This window comes from Musca domestica, unplaced genomic scaffold, assembly GCF_030504385.1.
Source record: "Musca domestica strain aabys unplaced genomic scaffold, Musca_domestica.polishedcontigs.V.1.1 180, whole genome shotgun sequence".
Lineage (NCBI taxonomy): Eukaryota > Metazoa > Arthropoda > Insecta > Diptera > Muscidae > Musca > Musca domestica.
In genome coordinates, this window is record NW_026712239.1 from 514,747 (window position 1) to 534,406 (window position 19,660).

General features: G+C 38.2%; 4 protein-coding genes across 5 annotated transcripts; 2 read left to right on the forward strand and 2 right to left on the reverse strand.

Moving 5' to 3' along the window:
- Window positions 1-9,972: 9,972 nt before the first annotated feature.
- Window positions 9,973-11,893, forward strand: LOC101894162 (CCA tRNA nucleotidyltransferase 1, mitochondrial). 2 transcript variants are annotated; one of them, XM_020036591.2, is made up of 3 exons: window positions 9,973-11,192; window positions 11,253-11,636; window positions 11,725-11,893. In XM_020036591.2, the coding sequence occupies exons 1-2, from the start codon at window positions 10,098-10,100 to the stop codon at window positions 11,607-11,609; spliced, it is 1,452 nt and encodes a 483-aa protein (XP_019892150.1). In that variant the 5' UTR covers window positions 9,973-10,097; the 3' UTR covers window positions 11,610-11,636; window positions 11,725-11,893. The 2 variants fall into 2 exon arrangements, with proteins under 2 accessions (XP_019892150.1, XP_005183141.1); XM_005183084.4 differs by having other exon boundaries at window positions 11,253-11,893.
- On the reverse strand, window positions 11,622-13,212 carry LOC101894332 (probable RNA methyltransferase CG1239). The gene is made up of 2 exons (XM_005183085.4): window positions 11,906-13,212; window positions 11,622-11,833 (listed from the first exon to the last, which is right to left on the reverse strand). The coding sequence occupies exons 1-2, from the start codon at window positions 13,205-13,207 to the stop codon at window positions 11,669-11,671; spliced, it is 1,467 nt and encodes a 488-aa protein (XP_005183142.2). The 5' UTR covers window positions 13,208-13,212; the 3' UTR covers window positions 11,622-11,668.
- A 200-nt stretch (window positions 13,213-13,412) lies between these two features.
- On the forward strand, window positions 13,413-14,867 carry LOC101893984 (glyoxylate reductase/hydroxypyruvate reductase). The gene is made up of 2 exons (XM_005183083.4): window positions 13,413-13,785; window positions 13,848-14,867. The coding sequence occupies exons 1-2, from the start codon at window positions 13,571-13,573 to the stop codon at window positions 14,749-14,751; spliced, it is 1,119 nt and encodes a 372-aa protein (XP_005183140.1). The 5' UTR covers window positions 13,413-13,570; the 3' UTR covers window positions 14,752-14,867.
- Window positions 14,868-15,532: 665 nt separating this feature from the next.
- LOC101893810 (symplekin) lies at window positions 15,533-19,529 on the reverse strand. The gene is made up of 4 exons (XM_005183082.4): window positions 19,355-19,529; window positions 19,074-19,267; window positions 15,957-19,011; window positions 15,533-15,899 (listed from the first exon to the last, which is right to left on the reverse strand). The coding sequence occupies exons 1-4, from the start codon at window positions 19,439-19,441 to the stop codon at window positions 15,714-15,716; spliced, it is 3,522 nt and encodes a 1,173-aa protein (XP_005183139.1). The 5' UTR covers window positions 19,442-19,529; the 3' UTR covers window positions 15,533-15,713.
- Between the last annotated feature and the right edge of the window lie 131 nt (window positions 19,530-19,660).

Below are 19,660 nucleotides of genomic sequence, written 5' to 3' on the forward strand. Positions count from 1 at the left end.
ATGTATTTTTGTGGTCTTTTGGTCTTCACAATTAAAAACATAGTTAGAAAAAAAAAATAATCGGAAATTTGGTCGAGGATTTTTAGTCAAAATGGGCCAAAATAAAAAATATTTTGGCCCATTTTGACTAAAATTCCTCATAAATATTTAAGTTTTTGAATTGTAATAAATTTTCGAAGAAATTTGGGGATAAAAACCAAGTTTCTTCGAAAGTTTATTAAAATTCAAAAACTGAAATATTTATCAGGATTTTTAGTCAAAATTGGCCAAAATAAAAAATCGACCAAATTTCCAATTATTTTTTTTTTTCTAATTATTTTTTAATTGTGAAGACCAATGCCATTACATGTAGTGACTAAATTTTCAAAATCAAAAAAAATCTCATATCATTTCAATTCCAACATGATGGCAACCCTTACCACTCTAGTAATAATGTGTGCATATTTTTACAATCAGCCTACCATGGCAACCTGGAACAATGATTGCAACAAGGTATTTGTGTCACCTTCTTTTCATCCGAGAAATTTGCATATTTGCACAATGGCAACTCAGCTGTAACGGGGAGAAAAAGAGAACGAGAGAGAGAGACAGAGTAACAAAATCAAAACTAGACCAGCGTATCCTATTTCAATGGGCATTGTTTCGATTAGGAATTGATTTGTAACAAAAACGAAACAAAAAGAGAAACATGCACGAACTTGTAACAAATGTCAGTTCGATCAATGGCGGAATAAGTCGTAGTCGCCTTGTAATTTGCATGTTATCCTTTTTGCTCGACTTTTGTATTTTTTTATTTTTGCCATTGTTATTTTAATTCGCCGGCAGGACTAAGCGAATATTTTTTCAAAGAACGACTATTTGTTATTCGTATTTAGAGGCAATCTCTTTCTTTTTTTCTGACATGAAACTGCCATTGCCGGGCTGATTGTTTTTGGACATTTCAATCAGTTAGGACTTTTTTTCCATTCTTTGTATTTTTTTATTTAAAGTTTTGTTATTTGGGCATATCCTTGTTTTGGTAGGCTTAAGGTTGTTATAATGAAATTTTCATATTCATTCGTTTTGAAGTTACAAATGAAAATAATTGTTTTTTAATTAGCAAAACAATGCGGAAGAGAAAAATGGACAATGGCCTTTTGTGACAATTTAACGGTCAAAGGTTATTTAAACAAAAAATGTCCAATGGAAAAAAGGATATGAAGTTTTGAAGATCTTTATATTTGGTTTTTAATTAGAAAAGATTTCAAATTGCCAAGGATAGAAAATAGAGAATTGCATAGAAAACAGTACTCAAACCCTTTGGACAAAGAAGATAATTTCGAATTATGAGAATACATACGTTTTCTTGTCCTCTCTGAGAAGAACCTTTGTACTACTCTCAGAGAAAAAAATCGTCGTTTATAGAAGACTTAGAGTTTTTCTATGAGAAAAAACTTCCAGCCTTCCATGAGATTTAGTTCTCGCTTTCTATGAGAAGTCCTTGTCATCCTTTGAGAAAACCCCTTCTCATTTTCTGATGTGCTGTGAAACGATCTTCTGGTCCAGAGTAGACCCTTTGCCTTCTATGGGAAGAGTTTATTCTGTTCTGGTGCAAAAGCTGGTGGCCTTCTCTGGAAAAATCTATACCTTTTATCTGAGATACTATTGCACTCCTTTGAGGAAAGCTTTTGCTCTTCTCTGAAGATAGTTTCAGTTCTTCTCTGAGAAAGCTATCGCTCTTCTATGGAAGTTTCTGCTCTTTTCTAAGAAGAGCTACTGTTCTTCTATGATAAAAACTGTTCATATTCTATTAAAAAATACCTTCCGCTCTTTTATGAGAAGGTTTTCTGTCTTCTACCAGAAGACCTTCCCGTTTTCTACCAGAAGACCTTCTAGTCTTCTGCCAGAAGACCCTCCCGTCTTCTAGGAGAAGAAATTTGCGTCTTCCAACAGAAGGCCTTCCCGTCGTCTTGAAAGTCTTGAGAAGACTTTCTGCTCTTTTAGGAGAAGACCTTCGGCTCTTTTAGGTGAAGACTTTCGCCTCTTCTATGAGAAGACCTTCTCGTCTTCTCTGAGAAGACTTTCTCGTCTTCTAGGAGAAAATCTTCTGCTCTTCTCTGAGAAGACTTTCTGCCCTTCTCTGCGAAGACCTTCCGTTCTTCTAATAGGATACCTTCTGCTCTCTTCTATGGCGAAGAAGACCTTCCGTCAGCTCTTCTATGGCGAAGAAGACCTTCCGTCAGCTCTTCTATGGCAAAGAAGACCTTCATCAGTTCTTCTATGGCGAAGAAGACCTTCATCAGCTCTTCTTTGGCGAAGAAGACCTTCATCTGCTCTTCTATGGAGAAGAAGACCATCCGTCAGCTCTTCTATGGAGAAGAAGACCATCCGTCAGCTCTTCTATGGCGAAGAAGAAGACCTTTATCAGCTCTTCTATGGCGAAGAAGACCTTCTTCAGCTCTTCTATGGAGAAGAAGAAGACCTTCAGCTCTTTTATGGCGAAGAAGCCCTTCAGCTTTTCTATGGAGAAGAAGAAGACCTTCAGCTCTTCTATGGAGAAGAAGAAGACCTTCAGCTCTTCTATGGAGAAGAAGACTTTCAGCTCTTCTATGGCGAAGAAGAAGAAGACCTTCAGCTCTTCTATGGAGAAGAAGAAGCCCTTCAGCTTTTCTATGGAGAAGAAGGAGACCTTCAGCTCTTCTATGGAGAAGAAGAAGACCTTCAGCTCTTCTATGGAGAAGAAGACTTTCAGCTCTTCTATGGCGAAGACCTCCTCGTGTGCTATGAGAAGACTATGATTCTATGAGGAGATAGGAGAGACGACCTTCTGCTCTTCTAGGGAGAGACGACCTTCTGCTCTTCTATAGAGAGACGACCTTCTGCTCTTCAGTGAAGAAGACCTTCTTGTCTTCTCTGAGAATTTCTCATCTTCTCTGAGAAGACCTTTTGCTCTCTTCTATGAAAAGACCTTCTCGTCTCATCTAAGAGAAGACCTTCTGCTCTCTTCTATGAGAAGACTTTCTCGCCTTCTCTTGAAGACCTTCTCGCCTTCTATGGAACACCTTCTATGAGAAGAACTTTTATTTTTTTCTGTGAAGACCTTTTTCACTTCTTTGAGAAGACCTTCTGCTATTCTCTGTGAAGTCCTTCTCATTTTCTCTGAGAAAAACTTTTCATCTTTTCTGAAGAGACCTTATCGTCCCCTCTGAAGGAACTTTTATATCTTCTCTGAGAAGACGCTTTTTCCTAGTCTTTAATACAAAAAAGTTTTATTTTTTTAGTCTTTTTAAAAAAAATGGATTCTTAAAGTAATTCCTTTGGGCTTTTAAAAGTCTAAAAAACGAAAATTGAACCGAGATTTGAATGGGGGTGTAATGAGTACAGTTTGCAATTCAGCAAAAATCTATGGCCTCATTAATTTATACCCTTTCGGGTGACATAAAAAATACTTTTGTCTTTAATTTTTTCACTGAGTACAGCCATAATTTAAGACGCCCGCATTGAAATGATTTTTTTCTTAAAATTACATCCCCAAGTTCGGGGGGTGAAATCAAACAGAAAACAATACAAATTAACGGTTAGCATTGAATCCAAAACATGGAAGCTTGTAGAGAACTTCATGAGGACTTTACAAAATGGCTGGCTTCTCTACTCCTCCCCAAAAGGGCTAAAAAAACACCAACAACAACACCATTCGACTTCATTCAGCAATTGGTCACATGTCCATGTTAATGGACATTTGCATACATATGGTTTGTGCCAGTGTGTGTGTGTGTGTGAGTGTCAAGGTATTGGTATCCTTTGGTCATGCGTAGAAAACCCCTTTTCACATTATGAGCCGGATATCAACTTACAGCCAGCACTCAATGGACAAAAACTCCCCTTTTGTCCCATTAAGGAATACCAGCTACACTCTCACACACACTCACACAGATAATAGCAATATTTCATTGTAGTTGTAAATAATATTTAATTTACGCTTAAAATGCAAATCATAGCTTACATTTTGTTATACCAACTGTTTTTTAGGTATTCGCATCCGTCCTCCATGCCAGTGACCAAATTGTCGAGTTGATGACGTGTCCGTTAGTTTCTTATTTGCCCTCTGGACCGTTTCAGATAACCTCTCTTTAATAAAAAAAAGTAGTTTTGTTGTTGCTACAAACATATGGCCACCATCCAACCCGGCATCCATATGAAAGGTATGCCGATGATGGACAAAAGGTAGGATTTTGCCGCTCCCTGCATTCGGGGAATTTTGTTACGCTAAGCTTCGCCGTTGTCGTTAGGCAACAAAATTAATGTTTGTTGTTTGTTATGTCCAAACCGGTTCTGACCCCTTTCATTGTTCGGCCTGGCCTGTCCCATTCCCATTCATGACTTGACAGATCGCGGTTGTAGACAAGATTTTCACAGCAGCAGCAGCAGCAACATTGCTGAATAACCCAAAAAGGGTTATTCGTCCCTCCAGAGTCCGGTTAAGAAGTTTCATCCCCATTGTTATGCTAATCACCAGCAACAACAACAACAACAACACCTCCGAGTAGCTTCCCTTGTCCAACCCGAGAAGACTTCTTTTATTTCCAACAAAGATAGTTTTTAAGGATAATTTTTTTGAAGAAAAAAAAATCAAAAATCCCGAAGATCACTTGGCGTGGCGCCCAAGCTATGGGAAAATAATTGCCTGGCTAAACGAAAGCAACCGTTATGATAAGTTAAAAAGGATTTTATCCAGATTTTATTTACGCAATATTTAATCCTTTTCCTTGACAAACTACCTGAAAATCAAGTCAAATTTTGAAAACATAGTTTAATTTAGAGAAAGTTTTCAAATAAAAACCCCTTCAATATTTTATGCCTCCACTTCAATTATTTACCCCCTATTTTCTTAATTGCCCATCATCCCCTCCAATTGTCCTCAGCTTCAGCCTTTAACACACAAAGTGTGCCACCGCGTGTCCAACCATCCATTTAACCCTTTTCCCCGATGTCACTGACCATTAACTGGCCGACAGACTGACTGACTGATTGACTGACCACTGTGAAACAATGTAAACACTCCTAGATTTCTAAATCCCCCTTCAAATTCACATCTCACTTTGATGGTGTGAATGTAGTGACCAAACCGGATTTTCAAACTTGACCATAGCAGATAAAGGATTGGTGTCGTGTGCCATTTCCTATCTTCTCCGATGGAAAGGATGCTTAAGACAAGGTGGCAACTGGTCAAGAAGGATCATTAATTTTCTTTAAGAAGATAGAAAGGGATTTTACTGTGACAGAAAAAATTAAGAAAAAAATTTCGGAGAAGGGGTCTCCTATGAGAGAAGAGCAGAGAAAGAGATGAAGATCTTCCCACAACACAGCAGATACTCTGAAGGCGTTCTCATGGAAGACAAGAAGGCCTCTACTCTACTCAAGCAGAGTAGAGACTTTTCTCAGAGAAGAGGAGAAGCTCATGAACAAAACAAAAGCTCTTCTTAGAGAAGAGTAGAAGCACTGCTCGGCGAATAGGAGAAGGAGCTGAAGGTCTTCTCACAGAAGAGCTGAAGGTCCTCTCACAGAATAGCCGAAGGTTCTCTCATAGACGAGCCGAAGTTCTTCTCCATAGAAGAGCTGAAGGTCTTCTTCTTCTCCATAGAAGAGCTGAGAAGGTCTTCTTCGCCATAGAAGAGCTGAAGGTCTTCTTCTTCGCCATAGAAGAGCTGAAGGTCTTCTTCTTCATAGAAGCGGAGCTGAAGGTCTTCTTCTTCTCCATAGAAGCGGAGCTGAAGGTCTTCTTCGCCATAGAAGAGCTGAAAGTCTTCTTCTCCATAAAAGAGCTGAAGGTCTTCTTCTCCATAGAAGAGCTGAAGAAGGTCTTCTTCGCCATAGAAGACGAGGATGTCGTCCCACGGAAGGCGAGAAGGTCTTCTCGTAGAATGCGATAAGGTCCTCTCGTAGAAGGCGAGAACGTCTTCTCATAGAAGACGAGGAGGTCTTCTCATAGAGGACGAGTAGGTATTCTCAGAGAAAACAAGAAGGTCTTCTCGGAGAAGAGCCGAAGGTCTTCCCATGGAAGACGAGAAGGTCTTCTCATAGAAGACGATGAGGTCTTCTCATAGAAGACGAGGAGGTCTCCACATAGAAGATTATGTGGATGAAGGTCTTCTCGTAGAAGACGAGAATGTCTTCTCGTAAAAGTCGAAAAGGTCTTCTCATGGAAGACGAAAAGGTCTTCTCATAGAAGATAAAGAGGTCTTCTCATAGAAGACGAGGAGGTCCTCTCATAGAAGGCGAGAATGTCTTCACCATAGAAGACGAGAAGGTCTTCCCCATATTAGGCGAGAAGGTCTTCTCATAGCAGACGAGAAGGTCTTCTCATAGAAGATGATGAGGTCTTCTAATAGAAGACGAGCGGAAGGTCTTCTTATAGATGAACGGAATTCTTCTCACAGAAGTGCGGAAGATCTCCTCGCTGTAGACTAGAAGATTTTTTCATAGTGGAGAGAAAGTCTTCTTAGAGTAGAGGTCTTCTCAGCGAAGACGAAACGCCCAAACAAATGTCCTTGATTTTGAGTCAAAAAGACAGGCTTGAAACCACTTTGAATTCAAAAATAAGAAGTTTTGGGTTGTCGGAGGCGCTATCAGACGGAATGGCTTCCACACATGTCTAGGTTTTTTTTTTTTTTGTTTTTTCTTAAGTAGCAAAATGGGAAATGATTCCAATTTGTTTTGACAAACCATGTGCTTTCTGCCTTTAAATATCAATTGGGCGCCACATTCGTATTATCTGAAGAAAGAAGAGTAAAAATATTAGTCTACTACGGCTCACATGTAAAAATGCATTACAGAAATACTTTTTTTGACAACGAACTTTAAAGGAGTTAAATTTGGTGATTTCCAAAGCAATCCCTCGTGCTAGCCTATAAATATTAGAAAAAGTCCTATTGGCCTGTTGTCTAATGCAAAGGTTGTAATTATTAACCCTTTCCACGAGGCTGAGAATACAGAAATTTCAAGAAAAGCCGACCCGTTTTTATCTATGGCTTGCCAAGACATTAAAAACAAATCAATGACCATTGGGCGTCAAGTTCAACTTGCTTATAAATATATTATCAATCCGCCCATAGTTTATTCCGTTGTGTTTTTCAGTAGGGCATCACAGGTGAAAATCCCTTACAAAACTCACAACACCTCTAAAAGATTATTTTACACTTGCACCTAATAAACACCTTCCCATACTCACCCTCACCTCCATTTTACCCATGTCCTAATCACTGACCTTCATCTACAAAAAAAGCAATAAACTCCCTCAAAATAGCTATACAAAATTCTACCAAAAAAAGATTCCTCAACTCAAATACCCCCGAAAATCCCCTTCCACTATTTCCTCACACAAAGGAAAACACAAAAATATATAACTTCACTCTCATTCCACGAAATACATAACAGTTCTATATACCCAAAAAATCCTCGCACTCTCATTGGTAAAAACACTTCGGGTTTTTAGCAAAAAAATATGTTTTTGAACAAAAAATTTGCATTTTTCCTCATCATCATTGGTTGGATGGCTGTCGGGATAACGAAGAGTCCCAGACGGGAATGGAAAAAATAGACAAAACCAAAAAAAAAAACAACCCAAAACCTAACCTTATTATGAGGCACAAAAATTAAGGGATGAAATGGGCACATAAATCCCATAGAAAAAAATACATTAAAAGTACATTTCATACGAACAAGAGCAAAAACAACTACAATACATAATGAAAGGACACTGTGGGGGGAGATATCATAACAACCCCGTTTGCTTTTTTTGCAGGAAAGAGAGTAGGATTTGTGCTGGCCACCAAGTATTGCAATAAATTTAACAAAAAGAGAAAAAATAGACAGGACATTAAGAGAATATCATTTAAGAGAGAAAGTGAAATCATATCCGCAAACTTTGGAATATCTTCTACGAAAATTTAGTTTTAATTTTTTAATCGAAAATTTGTTTTTCTATAGAAAACATAAAGTCGATATATAGGCGTCAGGGAAATCCGCTTATAAAAGTAAAAAAATTACTTTAATAACCCCAGGAATTCTTCTCATAAGAGTCCACAGTGTCTTTTTATATAAGGTAAGCAAATCTGATCTCAAAAGACATATATTTTTTATAAAAAAAAAACTGTATTTTTCAGCGAAAAATCCAAATATTTTTCCCTGGAGTAAAATCTGTGGTTTATTGTTAGGTTTGTGGCTGTATAAAATCTTATCCAATACACAAACCTCAAATCCATTCACAGAAATTACGCACGAATTTTTTTAAGGTCGCACTTAATGATACCTATTTTTAAACAGCTGTTATCAATTCACTTGGCGTGACACATTTTTCTTTATGAGGCTTGATTTATATTACATTTTAAATATTCTTCTCATTACAATACACGTCTAATACCTGAAATATTAAAATTGTAACAATTATGAAGAAGACAAGAATGCCTGTACATAGAAGTAAAGAAAATCTCCTAAAGATAAGAAAAGTTAATACATAAACCAAAGAACGTGTTCTCTCCTTCTGGAATGAAGAAGTTTTTTGTACCATCCCATGGTAGAAGAATACAGGGAACATTGATATGTAAAAAAAGAAGAATACAGGTAGATGCATCAACGCTTGGGAGCATTGATATGTCAAAAAAATTAAATGTTTTTTCAAATATAAGTAGATTTTTATATGTTTTCTTATACTACGACATTCGGAGGCTAATCCAAAAAAGGAGTTTCTTCTAAGTACTTTACCCCCTGAAAGTGTATTGTCCACGATATCGTATATCCCCCATATATTACCTCCCTATATTCGGTATTTACAAGATTTTAGCTACATTTTTCAATCAAACTGTCTGAAAATCCACAAAAAGAGTTCCTTCTATAGTTCTAAGCACTTTTCCCCCTGGAAGAAAAATGTCTATAAAGTTCCACGATATCGTATAGCCCCCACATAACGGTACCTCCCTATTTTCGGTATTTTGGTTATTTAAGCGACATTATACACCGGAATTCAAATTTGCTATTTGATGTTCGTGATGGATACTACAGCCTGAGACAGAAAATTGCCTGTGCAGATCCACGTCTTTGTATAGCCCCCATATAACGGCACCTTCCGATATTCGGTATTTTGACGGTTTTGGGTACAAAAATCACCAAATGGTCGAACTTACTGCTTTTTTACTTGTTCATATAATATATATGTTTTTTTATAGAAGAAGGATATAAAAGAAGGAAGTTTTTTTTTGTTGGCATAAAATCGAAATACTTTTCTTTGTTATAAAATTTGTAATTCATTGGAAGGTTTATGGGTTTAGTAAGTTGTAGCCAATACCCAAACCTTTAAATCAGTCATAGAAATTCCTTTTTATAAGATCAACTCATAAATATTTAATTTGTTATCAATTCACTTGGCGTTGCACCCTTTTCTTTGGAAGGCTTTCACAAGTAAATAACACAATTTCACACATGGTACAATAAAATTAAGGCAGGGCTATGATTTTCATTATTATGTAATATTCTATAGCTATAAGTCGAAGATTTCGGCCTACGATTATTCTACTTGAATTGCCATATTTTACTTTAGAAAGCCAAAGAGACGTATTTGCAATAATTCGAATGTTTATCAAAACTGTTTTTATATGTTAAATAAGTAATATCAACAATTATGAATGTCAATAAGTTAAAATAACTAAATATATTCAAAATTATATATTGTCAAACTAAACAAATTCATGAAGCTATCAATTTTAGTGAATACCTCTTTTTCATTTGAAACTAGTTCGCTTTCTTTGTCAGTGAATATTTTTATCAAACTAGTAGTCATAGCTTTTTACCCGAAACGTTCGATTATAATGAATGCGTTTAAATTATAATTACAAAAAAAATATAATAAATTAATAAATAATGTGAAGCTATCAATTCTCTGCTAAGTGAAGCTATGAAGAAGCATTTGTTTTGATTATTCCTTTTAGGAACTAGTTCCTGGTATTTCTTTTAGTGAATAGTTCAATCAAGGAACATACCAAGGCAGATGTATTAGATCTATTCCGGTTTGGTTCGGGAGATCACTGTATTTAAATGTTTTAAAACCATTATTGGAATCGAAAGTTATGTTGATAAAGAACTTCTGCTTGGTGAGAAACATAAGTCGGCAGTTCATTGGAATCGAAGGCGTTCGGCGGCGGCACATGTCAGCGGCTGCAGCAGTAACACAAAGCAAGCCAGTAAAACAATTCAAATTAAAAGTTCAAGGAGTACCGGAAAAGATGCGTGAAAATCCAATTGTTAAAAAGATTGATACTCCAGAATTTCGGAGTATTTTCACAGCCGAACTTGAGACACTGGTGGATTTGTTTAAAAAATACAATTATGAATTGCGCATAGCAGGTGGAGCGGTTCGAGATATTTTGATGAATATCAAACCCAAAGATATTGATTTTGCCACAACGGCCACTCCAGACCAAATGAAGGAAATGTTTACAGCGGAAAATGTACGAATGATAAATACAAAGGGTGAAAAACATGGTACCATTACACCACGCATTGACAATAAGGAAAACTTTGAGGTGACAACATTGAGAATAGATGTGCGAACGGATGGACGCCATGCTGAAGTGCAATTTACAACCGACTGGCAATTGGATGCCAATCGTAGGGACTTGACAATAAATTCCATGTTCTTGGGCTTTGATGGCACTGTCTATGACTATTTCTTTGGCTATGAAGATTTACAGAAACGTCGTGTGGTTTTTGTTGGCGATCCGGCTGTACGCATCCAAGAGGATTATTTAAGAATTTTGCGATATTTCCGTTTCTATGGACGTATTGCCCGTGAAGCGAATGCTCATGATGAAGCCACACTGGAGGCGATACGCAATAATGGCAATGGTTTGGCCGGTATTAGTGGTGAACGCATTTGGTCGGAACTGCAGAAAATAGTTGTGGGTAATTTTGCCGAGGACTTGGTTTTGCAAATTGTCAAATGTGGTTTGGCTCCCTATTGTGGTTTACCCAATGAACCAAATATAGATGAGTTTAAGCGTTTGTGTGGTGCTCTAAAAGATTTTGAAAAGCCCCACAAACCGATATTGCTAATGACATCCCTGCTAAATTCTGTTGAAGATGCCATAAAAATGCATGAGAGATTAAAATTATCGGCATTTGAGAGAGACCTGGCTTTGTTTGTAACACAACACCGGGATAAGGTAAAATAGGAAAACATGATTTTTTAACATTTGATTTAATTTCGATTTCCTTTCTTCCAGGTGGACACGGAATACACAAAACTAACAGACTACTATAAATTGTGTGTGCAACCATATACGATAAAGGAATATGTGGAACAGCTCCTAAAATACAAACACAAAACGGAATTTTACAACATCCTTAAATCCTTGGTAATTCCGAAATTTCCCGTCACCGGTAATATGTTAAACGAACGTGGCTGTCCCAAGTCGAAGAAAATGGGCAACATTCTAACACAACTGAAAATAATATGGGCCGAAAGTAGTTTCACCCTAAGTGCTGAGGAGCTACTGGATAAACATTTACCCAAGGTTTTGGAAAGCCTAAAATCTCCCATACAATCACCCTCCAATAAGAAAATGAAAACCACAAATTAAGAGCGAGTTAAGTTGGAATTCATTTAAGTATTTTAATTCATTTGTTCTTTTTTGTTATTCTAATTTTTATAGAATATTTGTATTGGTCTCTTAAATCCTTTTTCACAATGATCAGGTACACCCATTAACTGCACTTTTGTAAAACCCACTTCGGAAGACAACAGATACTCCTCAAAGTTGTTGGGGAAAAATTTCATATTTTTGTAGTTTGTAAATATTTGTTCCTGTGAAATGAAAGAAACGAAATGAATGCAATTAAACGATAATGCTAACGATCTAAAAAACGAACTACTTACCGTCATTTTCTTGCGCCGTGAATAATTATCAAATGGCTGGGCCTCCAGGATCAATATGCCCTTTGGCTTCAATTGCAAATACATTCTCTTAAAGGCCAACTTTAAACCATCATCACCAAAATTCAAATGAATCCATTTTGTTATGGATAGACATAGTATGACATCAAATTGTGGCCTTTCAATTTCCAAAAGCACCGCATCTCTCAGCACATAGTTACCATGAACAAAGGTGACATTGAATGGGAACTTGTGTTGTTTTCTCAATTCATTATTCAAGGGCAGAGATTTCTTGTGACGCGTAAGCTGCTTTATTGCTTGATTTATTAAATGTTTATCAATATCTAAACCTGCAATGGACTTGACCTCGAACCTTTTGGCCACTTCCATTGTTATGAAGCCACTATTACAGCCAATATCTAATATTTGTTTATTTGCAAATAATTCTCGATGCTCTGCAAAAACATCCAATCGTATGTCGTGGAAATCTTTGTCCTTATTACGATAGCCATAGTATTGGGAATAATTGCCATAAATGAATTTGGCTTTCTTCTTTGTTGTGTCATTCGCTTTGCCCTCGAACTCTAAACGTTTCTTGGGACTTTGAGGCACGAATGTGTTGGGTGGCTTTTTTGTTTTGTCGGGACTTTTTGTGGAATTTTCGGCTTGTGTGCTCTTGGTAGCATCTTCCTGTCGATGTTTTGCCTTTTTTGTGCCCGAAGGTTCCTCTTCATCTTCCACAATATTGGCATTTTCTGTATTACATGCGGCTATTTTGGAGTCTAAATTATTCTCAAGGCTTTTTGTGGCATTTTCTGTTGCTTCATTATTTACACCACTGTCTACAATTTCACCTCTTAAACTTGGACTTTTATTTACATTTTCTACCGGTTTCGCTTCATGTCCTTTCTCAGAAACTATATTTGTTACAGCGTCCCCCGTTCTGCATGGGCTCCTGGTAGCTCCATTCTTTAAAACTTCATTTGCGACTTCCTTTGATTCTATAAATTGCTCTTGATTTAAAAATTCCTTTACATCTTCCACCGGCTTGATAATGCCTTCTTCGGCATAGGCATTCTTTTTACATTGCGGGATGTCCCCGGATTCATCATCACTGCATTTTCTTTTATTACTTGTATGTTCCTTAATTTCATTTTCACTATTACTAAGTACTTCTTGGGTTTTTAAATTCATATTTAATGTTGTTTCAAAATTAACTTGGTTTTTAAAATCACATGTTTGGTTTTGAAGAGCGAGGAGGTAAACGTTTTGCTTGGTTTTGTTTACAAACACAACTGTTTGCATAGGGTTGCCAATTCATAACGCGGGCGACTGCATCTTCCTTTTAAGATGGCATTCACAGTAAATGGTTAACATACATTCTTAGCAGTCTTGTTGCTCGTGTTTAACAAGGATTTGTACAAATTTACATAGAAATATTTGTTTTATTATGGTTTCTCTTTTTGTTTTAAGTTTTCCGAGAGGAAAAGATAATATTTAGGAGAAAAGGCCAAAGAAAAAGTGACATTTACCACATTTCACTCTCATAGCATTTCATGTCATGAGAACCCCCCTTGCACACTTTTTTTTAATTGCAAATAACAGCTGTTTTTAGCAACTGAGAAGCACACGCACACATTTACACATCTCCAACTCCAGCTATCCAATATGATATCGACGTCGTTTCATTTTACAAGGCATTTGAAAAGAAGTTTGCAGGTTACTTTGCCTTTGCTACGCAACCAACTGGAACAAGTTTCATACTTAAAAAACATTCCGAAACATACATTTTCCTCCAGCAATATGAATCTGAAGAACAGTAAAACCGTATATGTAACAAGACCTGATGTGGCCGGTGTAGGATTAGATATTTTGCGAAAAGAGTAAGTGGTAAAGGATTCAACTTAAAAGAAGTGATTAATCAAATCATATACTATATAAACAGGTGTAATGTTACGATATGGTCCGAGGCCAGACCGGTGCCACGCGACGAATTACTTAAACAAATCGAGGGCAAGGACGCCTTATTTTGTGCTCTAACGGATAAAATCGATGCAGAGGTTATTGAAAAGGCTGGTCCTCAATTGAAATGTATTGCCACCATATCGGTGGGTTATGAACACATCGATTTGAAAGAATGTAAAAAGCGTGGCATAAGAGTGGGATATACCCCAGATGTGTTGACCGATGCCACGGCGGAGCTTACAATGGCCTTGCTGTTGGCCACCAATCGTCGTTTGCTGGAAGCCAATAAGGAGGTTTACAATGGTGGTTGGAAATCCTGGGCCCCCAGTTGGATGTGTGGTCAGGGGTTGAAAGGCTCCCGGGTTGGTCTCTTCGGTTTTGGCCGTATTGGTCAAGAAATTGCCAGTCGTTTGGTACCTTTCAAACCGTCCCTAATTACCTACACCACACGGACCCAACGTCCTGCCGAAGCAAAGAAAGTCAATGCCGTACATGTTTCGTTTGAGAAAATGTTAACCGAATCTGATTTTATTATTGTCTGTTGTGCCCTAACACCCGACACCAAGGAAATATTCAATAGCTCAGCCTTTGATAAAATGAAAAGTAATTGTATTTTTATAAATATATCACGAGGAGCTGTGGTCGATCAATCTGCCTTATATAGTGCCTTAAAAGAGAAACGTATATTGGCTGCGGGGTTGGATGTAACCACACCCGAACCATTGCCTCTAGATGATGCCCTGCTGAAGTTGGATAACATTGTGATATTGCCACATATTGGTAGTGCAGAGACGCACACTCGAACTGAAATGTCACGCATAACAGCCATGAATGTATTGGCTGGTCTAAATGGTAGTCCAATGATATCGGAGGTGGAGATTTAAATTGAAGTTTTTTTTTATTGAAAAAAAACAAAGTTTTAACAACAAAATGCTTAGTTAAAAAGTTACAAAAAATATATGGTTGTTGTTAAGAAGACGCAAACTGCTTGAAAGACATATTTCACTCCTGCCCATTTTTTGAAGAACAATAAAGGTTTTTTAACTAATAAAAATAATATCCCAAAGTTGGAAGTAAAGACGCTGCGTGTGTGGCTTTGTAGATGAAGTTTAAATGGTCCACTGTGGGTTTGTTAACACATCTTAAAAAAGACTTGTAGGGTTCATATCTAAAGAGAAGGTCTGAAGAAAATCCTCCATATATGGACCTATAGGGGCATATCAGAAGGTCTTTAATTTATATGGGACTTTTAGAAGTTCGTCCATATGTGGAGGCCACCGCAGAGGTATTTTACAGAATATGCTCTTCTTTCTATGGACGAAAACGATTCATATGACCTCTATAACATTTTTGAAAGGACTTTAGAAGGTAATTTTATCTGCAACAAATTGAAGGTCTTCTATGCAAGGATAATCTTTATTGTGGGTTCCTCCATGAAAGAACTCTGTCTTCAATTAACACATATCAGGTGTCATTATATTTAGAAGTCTTCTAGGTGCTACCCGAAATTTGTGGTAGAACTTTATCAGTTATTCCAAATATATATTGGACCACTGGAGGATGTTTTCATATATAGAGAAGCTCTAGAAGATGTCTCTGAAGGAAGTATAGGAGTTCAAACTAAGGCCTCTGAAGATTCGCCTACCCAAAAATACCTTAAGTGGATCTTCAATTTATAGAAGTCCTGATTATTATTCTAGACATATATAAATCCTCGAATCCGTAGCAGGCCTGTAAAAGGATAAATCTAATATACTTTTATCCTTGTAACATAAACGTTGTATTCCTTTATTTTTCTAACAGCTGAGGGAGTTTTTCATTGGTATTCCTTAAAATAATTCTTGACTTAATCCTCTCCTGGAGGCAGGGGCTGATTGACATCTGGCAACAAAGCCGTGGGAGGCTGGGCTGCGGCAGTTACCACTGTGCTTATAACCGGCACGCTAGATACCGTGGATATGGTGGATATTTCCATTGGCTCTTCGACTTCCTTTTTGATATTTTCCACAGATATAAAACCGCCGCTGTCATCCTGTCAAATAAAACAAATGAAAATCGTCATCGCACTAAGAACCCCACAAAATCTTACCGTAATGAAGACATCCACCGCATTACCCGTTATTATATCCATAATTTGTGGTGTTACTCCCGACATTGGTTCATCCTGGATACTTTGGGCATATTCCAAGAGGGGTTGTCTCAAATCAGGACACTGTTCCAAAGCTAAATGCAGTTGCTGAGGCGGCAATTGCAGTAGCACCGATAACGAGGTAGGCTTCAGGCGTTGTATACACTTGAGAAAACCCTCCCAGATAACCTTGTGGCGCCAAACTTGCTTGAGAATAAGTCTTTGCAGGAGATTTATTACAAAACTATTACCCAAACGAGGATACAGGGTTAAACTCTGAATTATCGTACGCATTAGCAGTGTTGGAATGGGAACAACTTCGACCAGCTGCTGGAGCACTCCAATCAAAACATCTTGAGTGAATACCTCCTTTTCGGCCAAACACATCGATGTGGCTTTGACAATAAATTTCAAATCACATTCATTCACATCAATGTTGTGCAGAGCCACCAAAATATCAGCCGGCGTTGTGGCTATAGTCTGGCTGGCAAATTCCGGGCCAATACCCAAAAGACGATTGAAAACCTCCTTCACCACCACCTGATTGAGTTTTATTAGCTTCGGTAATGCTGCCAGTATTTCCGTTCGATTGAGACCACTTAGAATAGGTATTAGAACACGTACATCCTTTATCTTGTGGGTGTAGAGCTCCCGCACTCTGAATACCAGCTCTGGATGGGGTGTTGGCTGTCTTTCGGTGAGAATGTAAATAATGCGAATTATCAAAGTTTCACAACCTTTGGGACAATCTTCAATAAGTTTCAGAAGTATGGGATTTTCCGCACCCAAACTCTTGATGGCCGGATCAATGGAACGCAAGATTGTTCTTTTCAAGTCGGCCGAGGTGTTGGCATAAATTTGAGTCATTTTCTCCAAAAACAATTCCGGTTTATGGGGCACAAGGGCCAACATGACGGTTAAACATATTTTGGCAGTTTCTTCACGCCAGGCTGTCTCCACCTCGGGACGGCCGAATTCTTCTCCAAAAATGGCAGCTGGTGGTATTTCCTTTTCCAAAAAAGTGCACCACTCCAAGGCAAATTCATTAATCCGTGGTGGCAGCAACTTTTGACTATGGTACAGGGACAAAACATGTTCCATGGCCTTGTCTCGTAAGTCGCTACGTTCGTGTACACTAAAATTAAGCAAATGTCTCAGACATTTAGCCCTTCTGGGTGGTCTCAAGATACATAAATCCTTTAACAACTCCAAGCCATGTGGAGTATAATCTTCCAACAAGATTAAGCTTAGAAAAGGTTTCAAAACCTCATCTGTTATTATGGGAGCTTCCAAGTAGACACGACGCATAAGCAGCACCTTATCGCGAAATTCACATTTGGCAATAATGCCCTGGACCAACTTCATCAACAGCTCATTGTAGGCATGGTCAGGTCGATTTTCAGATTTGACATACGAGTGTCGGGTAAAACCCTGCAACAGGCAGTACTCTTCATACAACCATGAAAAAGCCAAATCAATTCTCTGCTTGATATCCAGCATAATAAAATCGAAAATGTGATAGCGTACATTGTCAGGGAACGTGGCAGCCATGACTGTCAATAACTTCCTTCGCTTGGCCGAAACTCCTCCAACAATACACTGGCGTTCCGCATTCAAAATACGTTGCACCGCATCAATGAGGAATTTCTCTTTCATTTGCCGTGAAAATGTCTTGGTGATTTCTTGTAACTTTAAAGCCTTGGCCTTTTGTTTCATTCGCTCTATGAGCTCCTGCTCGCCCTTGACACGTTCCATATTCTCTCTCAGCTTTTTGGTGGCCTCTTCTTTACGCAATTGCTCTTCATCGATGGCAGCCGATGCATCTACATCCATTGCGCTTTCAGTGGGCGCAGCTGGCTGCACAGCTTTCGCCTTCATCGGAAGTTCCTTGCTAAATGCCGCCGAACCGGGACCAATTTTCCTATCCGTCATTTGTTGGCCCAATAAATTGGATATTCTCGACACCTGGTGTGGTATTGTAAGATCTTTTATGGGTTCAAATTCCCTGAGAAAATGTTCTGGCACCGTCTCAGGCAATTTGGGCAAACATTCCACAACCAAGTCGACTACCACCTTTGCGGATCGTATATGCTCCGCAATAAATTTCTCATTTACTTTGGTCGACTTTTGTTTTTGCTTTTCCAATTCTTCTTCGTCGATTACCATTTCCTGCTTTTGCCTAGAGCCCTCATTTTCATCCATATCATCATCTCCAGAGGGACCTAAACGCCGCTTCTTAGCCCCACTATTGGCATTTTCTAAAATCCGCTTTTGTCTACGCTGCTGTTCGATTTTATCCATTTTCGGTATTGCCCTTTGTATCTCACCCTGTGAGGCACCCAAATCCATAAGCATATGTCTAATAGCCGTTTGATATTCATAGGAACCTTTATTCTTCAGCAAAGTTGTCAGCTGCATTTTTAAACTTTTTCTAACCGAACTCACTTGTGAGTCCGACAGGGTTGGTGGCAAACTATTATTTAAATTTTTAAATGCCTCCACCACGGGGCCCATAAGACTAGGCCTCATCTTGGCTATGGTACACAAACTACTAGTACAGGTAATCAGATTCACCGACGAAATATATCTGGCACCATGGAATCTCAAGAGGATGTCGAAAATACGTAAAGCTTCCTCTTCTAGCTTCTGTTTTTTAATTAGTCTCAAATTATCATCTACATTTTCCAATGAAAAATCATTCTCTTTCTTTTGACTGTCCTCGTCGGGATAACTCTGCAGGACAACAACTCCTTCGAGGAATTTTATAGCATTTGTGCGTATGCCATCGTTTTCATTGTCAATCAAATCCAAGATTTGTGCTTTAATCAGGCTCATAACGTTCCAAGCCTCCTCAGCACTGTCACTTAAATCTTGCTGGCTGCAAATCCACTGTAAGCCATGTTTGTAGATATTGCCACAGGCCTGGATGACACGTTTTATAACCTGTGGTGATCGGTCGCGCAGCAGCGAAGATATGTGTTTGATAATTTGTGGTAAGTACTCCACTTTTACTTTGCTACGGGAAAGGAAATATCCAACAGTTAACCAAGGAATCAAATATATGTTACATCTACTCACCATATTTGCTCCATAAAAGCCACCACTTGTTTGCGCACCTCCATGTTGGTGTCATGGACCAAAGACAGAATTGTCTCCAGGAACTCCTCCAGCAGTTCTACGCAGGAACCGATAATGGTTTCTTGGATTTTCACCAATAAATCGCATTTTGTTTGTGGTTCAGCTATGGATAATTCATTGACCCATTCTACTATCTATAAGGGAAGAAAGAGAAATAACATAGAGATAAAAGGAAAAGACGACAAACTGCCGGTAGGTGTCTCAATAGAAGCTATACTTACTCGAGCTCTGGCTGCTGCAGTCTTTTCATCAGTAAATAAATTCACAGTTTCACTGAGAAATTGAGGACGACCCAAAATTGGATCCATGTTAATCAAGATTTTAACTATTTCTTCTATATAAACTCCCCAGAGATGCTGATCACTTTCCGTTCCGAAACGAACGAGTTCAGCGAAACTATTCAGTGGTGCGAAATTTTGGGAACTATTTCCAATTTTTCTGTTCTTAAGTTGAACTAGATCCTTTGGTTCACTTCGTTTATGGCATAATGAACTAAAACGGCCAAATGACTGGAACGCCTTTGATGG

Coding starts and splice junctions, on each gene's coding strand:
- LOC101894162 (XM_005183084.4), top strand. CDS start 10,098: ATGTTGATAAAGAACTTCTGCTTGGTGAGAAACATAAGTCGGCAGTTC. Junction 11,193..11,252: donor TAACACAACACCGGGATAAG/GTAAAATAGGAA, acceptor CCTTTCTTCCAG/GTGGACACGGAATACACAAA.
- LOC101894332 (XM_005183085.4), bottom strand. CDS start 13,207: ATGCAAACAGTTGTGTTTGTAAACAAAACCAAGCAAAACGTTTACCTC. Junction 11,834..11,905: donor CACGGCGCAAGAAAATGACG/GTAAGTAGTTCG, acceptor TTCATTTCACAG/GAACAAATATTTACAAACTA.
- LOC101893984 (XM_005183083.4), top strand. CDS start 13,571: ATGATATCGACGTCGTTTCATTTTACAAGGCATTTGAAAAGAAGTTTG. Junction 13,786..13,847: donor TTAGATATTTTGCGAAAAGA/GTAAGTGGTAAA, acceptor CTATATAAACAG/GTGTAATGTTACGATATGGT.
- LOC101893810 (XM_005183082.4), bottom strand. CDS start 19,441: ATGGATCCAATTTTGGGTCGTCCTCAATTTCTCAGTGAAACTGTGAAT. Junction 19,268..19,354: donor CTGCAGCAGCCAGAGCTCGA/GTAAGTATAGCT, acceptor CTTCCCTTATAG/ATAGTAGAATGGGTCAATGA. Junction 15,900..15,956: donor CGGTGGATGTCTTCATTACG/GTAAGATTTTGT, acceptor TTTATTTGACAG/GATGACAGCGGCGGTTTTAT.